Below are 12,993 nucleotides of genomic sequence, written 5' to 3' on the forward strand. Positions count from 1 at the left end.
CTGCTTTTAATTCCTGCTAATAACTGAAAATTGTCTGTGTGGCCTGAGTAGGAGTCAGTTTCAAAAATCCTCAGGGATCAGAGATGCTAAAGTGGCAAAGCATTTGAACTGGCAGTTCTCAACCAGGGGTGACTTTTGTCCCCAGGGGACATTCAGCTATGGGTGGAGATATTACTTTAAATTCTGGTAAAATAAAGACAACATAAATCATTTTAATCATTTTAATGTACAGTTCAGTGGTGTTAAGTGCATTACCATTGTTGTGCAACCAATTTTCATCTTGAAAAAAAACTTTATACCCATTACACAATTCCCATTCTCCTCTCCCCCAGCCCTGGACAACCACTCTTCTACTTATCCTATGACTTTGGCTCTTCCAGGAACCTCATATAAGTGGAATTATACAGTATTTATCTTTTTGTGACTGGCTTAATTCACATATCTTAATGTCCTCAAGGTTCATCCATACAACAGCATGTGTCAGAATTACCTTCCTTTTGAAGGCTGAATACTCTTCCCTTGTGTGTGTGCATCACATTTGGTTTATCTATTCATCCATGATGGATATTTAGGCTGCTTCCATCTCTTTAGCTACTGTGAGTAATGCCGATGTCAACATCGAGGTACAAATCTTTCTGAGGCTCTGCCTTCAGTTACTTGGGTCTATATCCAGAGGCAGAGCTGCTGGATCATATGGTAATCCTGTTGTAAATTCCTGAGGAACTGCCGTACTGTTTTCTACAGAGGCTGCACCATCTTACATTCCCACCCAAAATGCACAAGGGAGCCTGTTTTTCACATCCTTGCCCACGCTTGTTATTTTCTAGTTGTTTTTATTAAAAAATAGTAATCCTCCTAATGGATGTGATGTATGGAGACACTTCTGGTTGTCACAACTCAGGGGGAGGGGTGCTACTGACATTTAGTGGGTAGAGGTCAGAGATGTCTTCAAACATCCTACAGCGCACAGGGCAGTCCTCTGCCACAAAGAATGAACTAGCCCAAAAGTTGATAATGCCGAGGCTGAGAAATTCTGATGTAAATAGTCAGGTTCTTCTTTCATAGCAAATCTCATCCTGGACATGTGCAGTCTCTCTTTTCTGTTGAAATGCTCAAAGGCAAAGATTTAAAAAAACCTGGAAAACGAGAGAGGAATGGCAACAATTCTTTTATTCAAATTTTATTGTAAGTTTACAAATGTATTACAGACATCAGTAAAACATCATATCCATTTTACAGGGCACGGATCTCAAGCAAAGTGTTCACAACAGTCTCTGGCAGAGCCTACACCAAAGGCCCGTTGCAGACCTTCTTAACAAACAGCGCGACACTCGACACACGACAGACTCTGGCCTGCCTCGCCTTCCCAGGCCCGCTGAGGTTTTGTTTATGCGCTTGGAATTAAAGCAGGAGATGGGCAAAGCAATCCTGTACAGGAAAGAATGTGTTTAGGAGAGGAAAACTGCCAAAGTCCTAATTTGCTAAGGAAAATGAAGGACTCGTAGGCCACAGAGTATTAAGTCAGGGTCCAAAAATAGAACCAAAATGCTTTATGGGAAAATATGGAAATTGCCAGAAAGACTTGAGAACAGACCTTACTGGTGAGTAACTCTCTCCGAAAAATTTAGAAAAGCCTGGTCAGAGACCTACTGAACATCAATGGCCAAATGTCCAGTAGGGTGAAGGCATGTCTCAGAAAACTCTCAGGATAAAGACAATTTTTTTTTCCTGTCTTATGGATTTGCCATATCAAAAATCACAGGAATATTTTCCTAACACTATGAGAGCTTTCCCCCCTCCTTCTTACTGCCCCTGAGGAAAGCTAGTTTTGTCAGCAGGAAGTCAGCCTATAAAACAGTATAGCTCCCAACGGTGCGTCATGTTTTACGAGTCTTGTGTTGCCTGGGCTACTATTATGAGAAAATGGGAAAAGAATCCAATCCTTTCTCGATCCTAACCTTGGCCACTGCTTCCAAGTGGTTGGACAAACAAATTTCGGTGTCTTCCAGGTCCCAGAGGGGCCAACCACTGGAGGCAGGCAAAACCCTCTTCATCTCTCCTTGTCTAGTGCCTAGGGAAGTGTTAGGCCTCAAAAGGCGGCATGAGATGCCTCCCAAATCGGCAGAGGCGGCTCGGCTGAGTCCCACGCCTGGAATGCTGTCCAGAGCCCATGTCAAAGCCCTGAAGGTGCTAAACAGTTGCTAAAAACAGCTCTTCTGGCATGAAATATTCAGGTAGCTGGTTACACCATCCACTTCCCCTTCCAGAGATTCTCCTTCTTAGGTGTTAACATCTCGTTTCTGTTAGAAGGAAACACACAAACAGCACTTCTCCCTGGGATCTAAATATGTGTTATTTCTTGTTAGAAGGTGGGATTAGACTAAGATGGACTCTTATCTGACCTCTGCAAGAGGGCGAAGAGAGGCTGCCTGTAAAAGCTGGCCAAGGACACGAGCAGGGAAAGGTAGGCCTAAGAGATCTGTCTTCACTCAGCCTGAAGAGTCAGCTCCTGTCAGCACCCACATCTGGGCGCTAGGAATTGGAGTCTCACAATTATTTTATGAATGATGCTTCCTAAGTGGCTGTTTTTGCCCAGTGGTAAGAGAGCCCAGAGTAGAAAGACAGCTAAGAAGCAGTTCACAAAGGAGGCTTGTTATCACACAAATAAGAGCCCTTCTGACCAGCCGGTTCTGGTGGGCCGGAGTGTCGCAGGGTTTTGAGGCTGCATCCACATTCTCTGGAAAGTACACAGTGCCACACTGGTTATCTGTGCCCAGGTAGCAGAGTATATGCTACGTATATGCCATCACTGGCCCCACCTGAACTTAACCGATGCTAGTGGCACCCAGGAAGCAGGAGGCTGCTGCTGAAGGAAACATAATCTCGGTGCAGTGCAGCCGCATCCTACAGAAAGGGGAAAGAGCGGCCTCCACGTCCCGTATTCAAAACACAAAACTGCGTGGTCACTGGGCTGAAAGGAAGGACGGGAGAGCTCAAGATGAAAACGGAAAAAGCTGTCGCACAAACAGCACTAGGGATTCTCCGCCGCTGAACGCGTGCAACACCAAGAAGCACAGTTCTGGTTTCCCTCAGCTCGTTCACCTTCACGCTTGGTAGAGATCCCAGAACTACTCAACAGAAGGAAGGGTACTGAGTGCCGCGCTCAGTGCCACCAGCCTGCTACGAAACCTGTTCACAGTATCAAGGGTGGTGTGTACTGGCAGGACACTGTCACTGACTTCTGCTTCTTGGGAGGGGGCCAGTTCTGATGCCGCTGAACTGAGCAGCAAGTAGGACACGAGCTGTACTCTAAAGCGCGGTGTTCACCACCAAGACAAGCAGAGGACCAGCACGAGGAGAGGTAGAAAGACAAACAACAAACCCTGAAGGCGTTAGAGCAGAGAGGAAACTGGGAAAAGATTACTCAATAAAAAGTCTATTGAGGGGATGAAATGATGACCTAAGAAGTGGTGAGCGCAGGCCTCACTCGCAGCGAAATGTGACCAAGAAGAGCTGGTGGTTATGATGGAGGGATCAGCTAAGGACCCTAAGTTCTTGCCTCAGAAGAGAATGCATTCAACTTTTGGGAATGGGATTCTGGGATGTAAGTGTCACTAACAGTGGGACTCCCAGTGCAACGACACCTGCTCTCTCTGGCCACTCGCCTGGAGGTTCCATCATCGCGGGGGTTTAGCCGTCCCCACCGGCACTCCCTGTGAGGCGCCCGGCTGCATGTGGCGTGGGAAGACCTCTGCAGTGCTGGAGCAGGTGGGGTGCTCTTGCCTGCAGACAGCTTGACCCCGAGGCTTATACCCATTACATCTCAAGCTCTGACCATTTCGGCTGCTGGGTGCTCCCTGGGCAACTAGATCTCAGATCGCTCATTCCCCCTATTCCTTTGGACCCTAGTTTTATGCCAGTTTCTAGGCCAGCTTCTTTCTTCTGCTGATGGGGTGAAAGCCTCATCTGAGAAATGCAAGAGGTGCTCTGAAAAGGGCCGAGTTAGAGAGCAACGTTCACTAGGAGAACTTCTTTCATCGGATTCCAGGCCACAGGGGACAGACACTGTTTCCAGCTTTTTGCTAGGTTAAGTCATCTACTGTTTTCCCTTTTTCCAAAAACGCTTTTTTGTTCTCATCAATCAAGGAGCTCAAAAATCCAAATTGGACTTGCCCAATTTCTACCAGAAACCTGCCATTTTAGTCGGGCGGTGTTGCACATTTCTTAAAATCAGTTTGCCAAGCAGTTTACAAACTTACTATACAGACGTAATAGAGTTAATTCTCCGGAGGCTTGGATAATTAAGGAAGCATTTAGATATGAAGATAGCATGCGGAAAACAGCCACAACCAACACTTGCATTGCTTTTTTTAAAAAATCAGTGACAATGACAAATGTCATATTAATACCTGAAAAGCAAATTATTTTAATACATCCTGAATGGAGCGCCATTCCCACATCCTGTACAGCCTTCCTTTCCCCAGACCCTCTTGGCATGGGGTCTGAAAAGCCACTTTTCACATTCTCTCCATAAAAAATACTAGAAAATATTAACTACTATACTGAAAAGAGACCACGCTCGCCTCACCATGGCAGATGGCCACTGAGATACACCGTGTATAGCACATGGACAGTACATCTCACTAAAGGTGGGTCCTGCGGTGGATTATTTCAGCTGCCACAGTCCATTAAGGGGAGAGGGGAATGTAAGGAAAAGCACGCGCTTCATTTTTAACTGAAGCAAGGGAGGAAGTTTTATTTTACTATAAACAGCACAACCGTTAAATGTCTTCTTTAAGCAAACTCACTTTTGAGTCCATTTTCCGTCTGACCAACGGTCCCCAAAAGTTCCCGATGGAAACCCTCCTTTCAACATTTGCTTTTCAAGACCATTACACTGAAGTCTCCTGAGCAGCTCAACCTTTCTGGGTGACCCAGATACTCTGGTTAGGGAGTGTGTTAAACTGAATTATTTCCACAAGCACTGGGGGCTAGTCGAGGTGGCTGTCACCGCTCCTCTACTTCACGTGCAGGAATTCTTCTTCACCCTGACCTTCCTTCATATTCTCCTTCCGTTCTACCCTTGCCCTGCTTTCTGTTTTCAAATCACCTCATTCCTTCTCCTTGCATAATGAACGATCTAGAACACACCGTCTCTCCCAGAGCCCCGTCAGAACCTTCCTGTCCCTAAGTTCCAAATGCTTAAGTTCATTTGCGCTGAGGACAACCGGTTGTCGGGCTAAGGCAGCTGTTCCGTCTGCCTTGGCAAAGAAAAGCAGATAATACAATCCAGGAAACATGAGCACCAGAAAATAATGCCACATTCAAAATAACATCATGCTGACATCACACAACAGCACCACTCACAGTCACTGTATTTTCCCCAAGAAAGAGATCAATAGTGAGCAACTTCAATGTTCCCAGCAGGGATGGCGTTTCTCACGGAACTCGACTGACACTGATTGGTTTCTCTAATGGGCAAAAGTTATGTTTGCTATTAAAAAAATGACTATCACTTTGTAGAGAATACATTCTACTGAGGGTGGGAGTGGACTTAAGGATGGCTCCTTAAGATGGAACAGAGCGTAAAATGCTTTGGGTATAATAATTGTTTATTTAGCCACAAAAAGCCAAATTGAATAAACTCCTTTGAAAAAAGTCTCACTGACATGTAACAAATTTGTATAGAAAAAAAGAAAAGAAAGGTGGTGCTGGCCACCTCTGGATACTACTCAAAGACAACTCTGGATGTGCATGCGGGTCTCACTGAGTCCTACGATATAGAAATTCCTTTGATATTACAAAATACAAAAATATTTTATCAGAACTCTCATTTACATTGCATTTACAATGGACATGGAAATAACTTAGTCTCGGGTCCTGGCTAATAAACAAATTACTTACTGGAAAAAGGGTCCTAAAAGTAAGAGAACCAGAGAGGATACAAGCGAGCAAGGAAGCGATTTGCCATCTTACTGGTGGCAACTCAACACACCGAGGCTCGGGAGGTGACCAAGCCCGGCTGCCGCAGAGTCTATAGCGTTTCCAAAGTGAAATGTGCAAATAATATTCAACATGCCGAGAACTGTGACTACCGACTGAGAGGCATTCTGCAACCTTGCCTTCCTCCACTTGAGAGCACGTCCCTTCTCCCCCCCGGGTAACCAACCCGAAAAGCGCTTTAAAATTTAAAACAGTGCAAGTTTCTGAATTTACATTCTTAGCTCCCACCTTCCCCCACGCCCTGCCCCAGTCAGATTAAGAAATGATACAGTTTTTGCTCTTCTGTCTTTTCCTGCTGTGCAACTGTCCCCGGCCGCCTATCGTGGACGACTTGGGGAGGCCGTAGGAGCTGTATTTGTGCAGAAGCTCCTCGCTGGTGACGTAGCGCAGGCGGGCGGGCTGGGGGATGGGCTCCCCGAGGAAGTAGCCCTCGTTGTCGGACTCGGAGGACGAGGAGCACGTGGAGCACCAGTCGTACTCGGCGAGGTAGGGTCCCCAGCGCTCCCCGAAGGCATTCTGCAGGGCCAGGTCCGACACAGTCCTGGGGCACTGGCCGTACAGGTCCCGCCGCGAGCCCTGGCCCAGGCTCTCCTGGAAGCTGCGCTGGCGCAGGAACTGGTCGTAGTCGTCGCGGGCGCGCAGCGGGGGCCGCTCCTGCAGGCGCGCGGCCGCCTCGCGCTCGCTCGCCAGGTGCAGCGCGTTGTCGGAGCGCGAGCGGCGCGAGCGGCGCGAGCGGTGCGGTCGGAAGTGGCGGCCGTCGTCGCGGGACGCGCTCCTCCTCCGCGTGCGCTCGCTCATGGGCTGCAGCCGCACGCCCTCCGGCCCCGGCAGCTTGCTGCCCGCCACCCCCGGGTCGAAGTCAAAGCTCTGGTGCCTCCGGCCGCGGGCCTGCAGGTCCCTGTAGCCGATGGGGGCGCCCAGCTGGTGCAGGTTTCCCTCCAGCTCCTGGTATTGCTGGGCCGACAGCAGGCTGCGGACCGACTCCGCGCTGCGGAACTGCATGGACGAGTTCAGCGTGCCCATGTTGCTCAGCTTCTCCGAGACGTTCATGCCCGAGTCCTTGCTGAGGTCAGGCATGGAGAACCGGGACAGGTGCTCCTGGCGCTTGGCGCCGCAGTCGGCGGAGAGGCCTGGGGGAGACAGGAGAGGGCCCTGGAGGTTAGTACAGCGAGCAGCAGTGGGGGTCACAGTCCCCGAGGGGCATCTGAACGGTCATCCGTTCAGGGTGGCTGCGTGCGGTTGTGCAGATGGGAAAGTGTGCAGGAGGGCTCTCCCCACTGCACCGTGGGCAGTGTCCACCTGGGGGGCGCTTGGCTGAACTGCATCCATAAACATGCGTTGTATTCGTCATTAATTGCTCCAAAGGCTCATCAAAGTTACCAAGAGCCCCTTGTGCATCTTGTTTACCATGTTTCCTCTCTTTAGAATTTCGCTCTACAAAGTGCTTCAAGTACCTGTGATTCCAGTGGTGCACTACAGGCCGCCTGGGATGAGAAAACCTTAGAGACCGGGCCATGCCCAAGCACTTCCTGGCAGGGCTGAGCCTGGAATCTAGTCCCATGATACTGGACCAGTTCAGTCCCCTGTCAGCTTCCAGCAGTTCCCTGATCTGCCTGCTGTCCCTCAGCCCCCATCGCAAATGTCGTGAAAACTAAGCAACTCCCTGAGCGTAGACACAGGGACATTTACTTCCCCAGACTGTTTAGTAAATGACTGCTCCAGGGTTCTAAATGGGCCCCCCAGCAGCCAGAAGATGTGAGTGGGACTCTGGGGACATTCTTCCTTCCCCTGGGGGGGCACTTTTTAAAAAAAGCAGTGACCCTAATTGACCCTAATGCTCTCTAACAGCAGGTGCCCCTAGCAATGGGCCTGCGTTCCCTAAGTGCTCACTGGTATCACTGACATAAAAGCCATTTTGAAGGTCCAGGGAGATTCCTGACTTCAGTCACGTCCATTTGGCCCATTTTAAAGCATCACTCTTAACAAGAAGCTTAAGGATGGCCCAGGTGGCAAAATCTCATCATTTCTCACTCGTTATGTCTGTTGAAAGGGTCAGGAAGTTTGCCATTTCTGCTTGCAGAGAGCATGTCCCCTGCCAGGACTACTCCTCCCCACCTACTGGGGACAACAAGTTACTTCCATTCCCCTGATAAACATTATGAGCACTTCGAAAAACTACTTATCAATATCACACACACACAGATTATGAAAAATGCTGCTTTGAATATGTGTCCTTTTTTTACGGACTTATTTCTGTTGGGTATATGAGATTCTATGACTTTCTACCACTGCTCAGTATCCACCCAATAGAAATGAGTTCATAGGTCCAAAAAATGTACAAGGGTATTCAGAGAGCTTTCTTTAGAACAGCCCAGAACAAGAAACAACTCAGTGTTCATTAACAGGAAAGGATAAACCAACTGTGGTTTCTACCCTTCCCCATTAAAGGGCCAGGACTCTTCGGAGAAATGGCCGATTTTAGTACAGGAGAAGGGAAAGTAAGAGATGAGTCTGGAACATCACGTTTTGCCAAAAAGTAAGGAAGTGTTAGAAATAAAAAGTGATGGGAGTCTGCCAGAAGAACATAGGGCCCAACGTCAAGGGGCTCCCACTGGACAAAGCTGAGCAAATTGAGCATTACAATACTTAAAACAGTGATGATTTACAAACCACTGAAAAAACAGGAATTCATGAGTCCATACTGATAACAGATAAAAACATCAATAAACAACAGGGGGAAAGAGTGGGCTCTTGTATATAGTAGAATGCTCAGAGTGAGTGCAGACAGGAGTGCTGGATTTGTAACCATCACAGGTAAAGACTGGGTCATGCAAGAGTCAAAGTGTGCTAAATTTCGGGGGTAAAATTTGAAGGGGGAGCAGAATATTTCCATGGTATTAAGTGTTTCCCCACATATTGCTTATTAGCTGTAAGGGAAAATTTAGTAACTATACAGTGGAGATCAAACTTAACATCATTGACGAGGTGCAACTGGACTTCACGTGCCTCTGAATAGGATGTTCTAAGGAGAGACACACTGTGACCTATGCTGCCTCCCAGTCAATAATATATATCTGGAATGTATTCAGGAGGGAAGATTAGAAAGCCTCCAAATGAAGAATGCTCTATTAAGAAGGAAATCGATTGTATTCTTTAAAAAGTTCAGTATCAGAAAGACCAAGAAAGGCTTTCTAGACTGAAGGATACTAAGAAACCATGGCAGACAATACCTGATCCTGGTCTGGAACCTGTTCTGTAGCAAAAATGAATGCTATAAAGGATGACTGTTGATCAAGTGACAAAAATTGGGACATGGGCAATTGATAAATGTACTATACCACAATTATTGTGGTTACTTGATAATTATGATAGTGTTGGAAACGATCCTTCTTCTTGGGAAATACACGTGGAAGTACATGGTGGCAAATGGCTAAGGTGAATGCAACTTACTCTCAGATGGTTCGGAAATAGCACGTGGGCAAGAGAGAGAAAATGATTTAAAAAATGGGGCAAAATGTTAACGATAGATGAATCTAGGTAAAGAATACACTGTATTATTTGTTCAATTTTTGCAACTTTTCACTAAGTTTGAAATTGTTTACAAACAAAAAGTTTGTTAAAAATTGTAGTATATTTATACGACACAATGGTTTTCAGTTCCAGGGGAAACAATGGGGTTGGGGAGGTACTACTTGCCCCTAGTGGGTAGAGGCCAGAGAGATGCTGCTAAACACCCTACACTGCATAGGGCAATCCCCGCAAGAAAGAATTATCCAGCTCAAAATGTCAATAAATGCCACAGTTGAGAAACCATGACATAATGGGATACTATACATCAATAGAATGAATGACTACACCCAGCAACACAGATGAACCCCACAGGAAATGCTGAGAGACCAAAAAAAAAAAAAAAAAGAACATATTGTGTGATTCTATTTATATGAAGTTCAAGAACAGGCTAAGGCTATCTATGGTGACAGAGGTCAGAGTAGTGGGAGGGGGGATATGGAAAACCCCAAGGGCACTGAACATGTTCTGTATCTAGATCTGGTTGATGGTTATAAAAGGGTAGGCATCTGTAACATTTCTTTGAGGTGTAATTTTAACACTTGTTTGCCTTACCTTATATAAGTTATACATAAAACAGTGTTCTCATTAAAGAGCCAAATTTAAATGTAGGATATGCCTATTAAGAAAGTATTCTGAAAAACGCACTGTCCAGTCATGTATCTATTTCTTTTTTCATTACTGGGGTAACTGTCAAGGCAAGAGGAGTTGGGCCCTCCACCTCCCGCTGTCCCTGCTGCTTGGCTCTGATGTATGCGTCCTCACTGCTCCAGCACCTTCCCCATCTGAAGGTAGATAGCAGAGGTAGAAACCTGAGCTGACAGTGAGTAGTGTGAGCAGATCAACTTTAGTAAGGAGGGAAAAATCTTCAAAAATCACAGGTAGGCGCAATGATCTTTGCCCAGATGTCTTCTCTCGCCTTCGGGTGGATTAGGGTCAGCATTAGCAATCTAGCAAATACTATACATTCCCAGACATGCTGTTTTCCTGAAACTGTCTTTTATAAGCTCTGAAGTCAAGCATTTGTGAGAATGTCCTGTGTGTGAAGAGATTCATGTTTCACTGCGGAGGTAACGGTGAAGACGGGCAGCTTCAGTTCCACAGGGAGGGGATCTTGCCCTCTTCTCTATGGTGCTTCTGCATCTTTGGAATCTCAGGATGCCCTTAACCTCCCCTCCCTTCCCCCCAAAACAAAATTGCTCTGGAAGAACAGGAGGGCCTGTGCTCAAGCTCAGGGTCCACTATCAGCATCACCTAAACCTAAGCTCTTCCCCTGGTGGTTGTGTGGGTGGGATTGGAAACGCCACCTGCCCACTCCAGAGGAGAAATGTCTGTTCTCATTTATTAACTCAGAATTTTTTTTCAGGGGCTTCTTACATGCAGGGCATGAATCAAATGGCCTATAGATGAGTAATAATTGTGTACTTGCTTCTCAACAGGCTGGCTCTGTGATTAATTTCATTACTGGCAAAATCCAGAGCACTTATGCAGAAGGCAAGGCCCTCTGCCTCTCCACAACCACTGGCTACATGGCGCTCCTCGCTTCCCCTGCTCAGCCTCACTTACATCCTTCCTCCTCCCTCAACACACCAGCAAGCTCACTCCAGCCCCTTTGGAAAACTCTCCCTTTTGCAAAACCGGCTTCCTTTAATCAAGGTTCTCACATAGATGTCGCCTCTTCTGTGGTGCCTGCCCAGATCGCTCTTTCTAAAACAGTCAAGTTGTTCCCCCACCAACCAGTCACGCTGCAGCACTTGAGCCTTTTGTAAGGCTCCCATCCTGACTTACTTTCCTCTGTGTATGTTTGTAGCTGAATGACTGCCTGTGGGAAAGGGGTCTTTTCTCCTGTTCACTATGCTCTCCTGGCAGGAGCAGTGACTGGCACCCCATTGGTGCTCAGTAAATATTTGTGGAGTTGAGATCAATGAGTCCTCACGCTACCTGCTGCCAGAAAAAAGCCACCACCCTCTGACCTGGAGTGGACCAGGTCTTAAAGAACAACTGATTGTAATTCAGATGGGTGGAACCCCAACCACGAGGAACAAAAGTACTACGGTCACACCTGTCAGTCTCATTGTCTCTGGAGGTTCATTATATGGCCCACCATCTGGGGCTTCTACAATTTTAAAGTTGAAGGACACGTGATTTGTAATTAGCAACTCGATCTACAAAAAATGTTTTGCCTCATTAATCATAGCTCTGGAGGTCTGTTTAAATTAGCAGTTTTCATGTCCCTAAGATGGAACTGTAGTATCCTAGTTCACATCTCAATTTGATAAACACCCCCTTCCTCTCTAACTATGAGCAGAACTGGAGAGCAGCAGCCTGGCTGGCTGACTTGGGCAACTTTAGAACCTCTTGAAATGCAGCTGTAAAATGGGCATAACAATAGCATCTGAGCTTGAAAACTTGTGATTATTACATGAAGAAATATGTACTTTTCCTTTTTAAGACTCATCACAGCTGTAATATATTTGTATAGTTCTGATTTCCTTTCCATCTACTTGGCTAGTCTGTAAGCTCCAAGAGGGCAGGGGCTGGCTCCTGTTTGCTAGGCCCCCATCTCAGCACCTGGGATTAAAAAATGCTGGAAGAAAGTAGGCAGGGCCTAAAAGTCCCCAATAAAAGTCAGCATGTACCAAGAATTTTACACCCAAATACTTGATGAATGCATGATTATATGAATGAATGAATGAATGAATGAATGAATGAATGAATGAATCTGAGAAACACGATCCACACAGGGCCACACACATGGCAATGTTTACCATCCATGAGCCACTGCTAAAATAATCTGTGCTCCAAACTGCATCCAGGAATTATTCCTCTACCCAGATGAGATTCAACTCTATTCTTTTTGTCAAAACACTGAATATCAATATAGTCCCACTAAATGGGGCTCCCAAATGCCACTCCGCAATCCTGCAATAAATGTGCTTTTCTTTCCTTGCTGCCTGAGCCCCGATGTGCGTGTGAGGGTGTATGTATGCAGGAGCACAGGTGCGGAGGAGATGGCGGCGACTGCGAGCACAGCTCCCCAGAGAGCTCCGGCTGCAGCCCACAGTCTGGCCGCCTTATCGGTGCCCCAGCAGAAGATCCCACAGGCAGCATGAGGCACAGATGCCAAGCCACTCTCCTCTCAAGTGGAACTCTGTTTTATTAATAGACAAAGGCAGTTTTTTCCTCTCCAAATAATGCAGGCTTTGTAAGGTGCTAGATGGGGACTGTGGAGTAAAGGCCTCGATCTGATTCATTCTTATCCCTGGGGTCAGTGTGGCCAAAAGCTACACAAATGTCCAGACACTGCCGAGGCCGCAGGCCTTGCCCAACAAGGAGAGGTCAGTACTGAGTTCAGCCTGTGACTCTCTGTGGTTAAACCGTCAACAGCGACGTGCAGCCAGAGCGCTGTAAGCAATACAGCAT

General features: G+C 46.8%; 1 protein-coding gene across 2 annotated transcripts in view; it reads right to left on the reverse strand.

The window, feature by feature from the left end:
• Positions 1-1,149: 1,149 nt before the first annotated feature.
• The window catches only part of PRICKLE2 (prickle planar cell polarity protein 2), a 299,561-nt gene continuing 287,717 nt past the window's right edge, over positions 1,150-12,993 (reverse strand). For both annotated transcript variants that reach the window (XM_087825085.1, XM_087825086.1), the window contains one exon: positions 1,150-7,133. In XM_087825085.1, coding sequence (XP_087681211.1) covers positions 6,259-7,133 — 875 coding nt within the window. In that variant the 3' untranslated portion in view covers positions 1,150-6,258. The remainder of the gene's footprint in view (positions 7,134-12,993) is intronic.

This window comes from Miniopterus natalensis, chromosome 15 (assembly GCF_054644295.1).
Source record: "Miniopterus natalensis isolate mMinNat1 chromosome 15, mMinNat1.hap1, whole genome shotgun sequence".
Taxonomy (NCBI): domain Eukaryota; kingdom Metazoa; phylum Chordata; class Mammalia; order Chiroptera; family Miniopteridae; genus Miniopterus; species Miniopterus natalensis.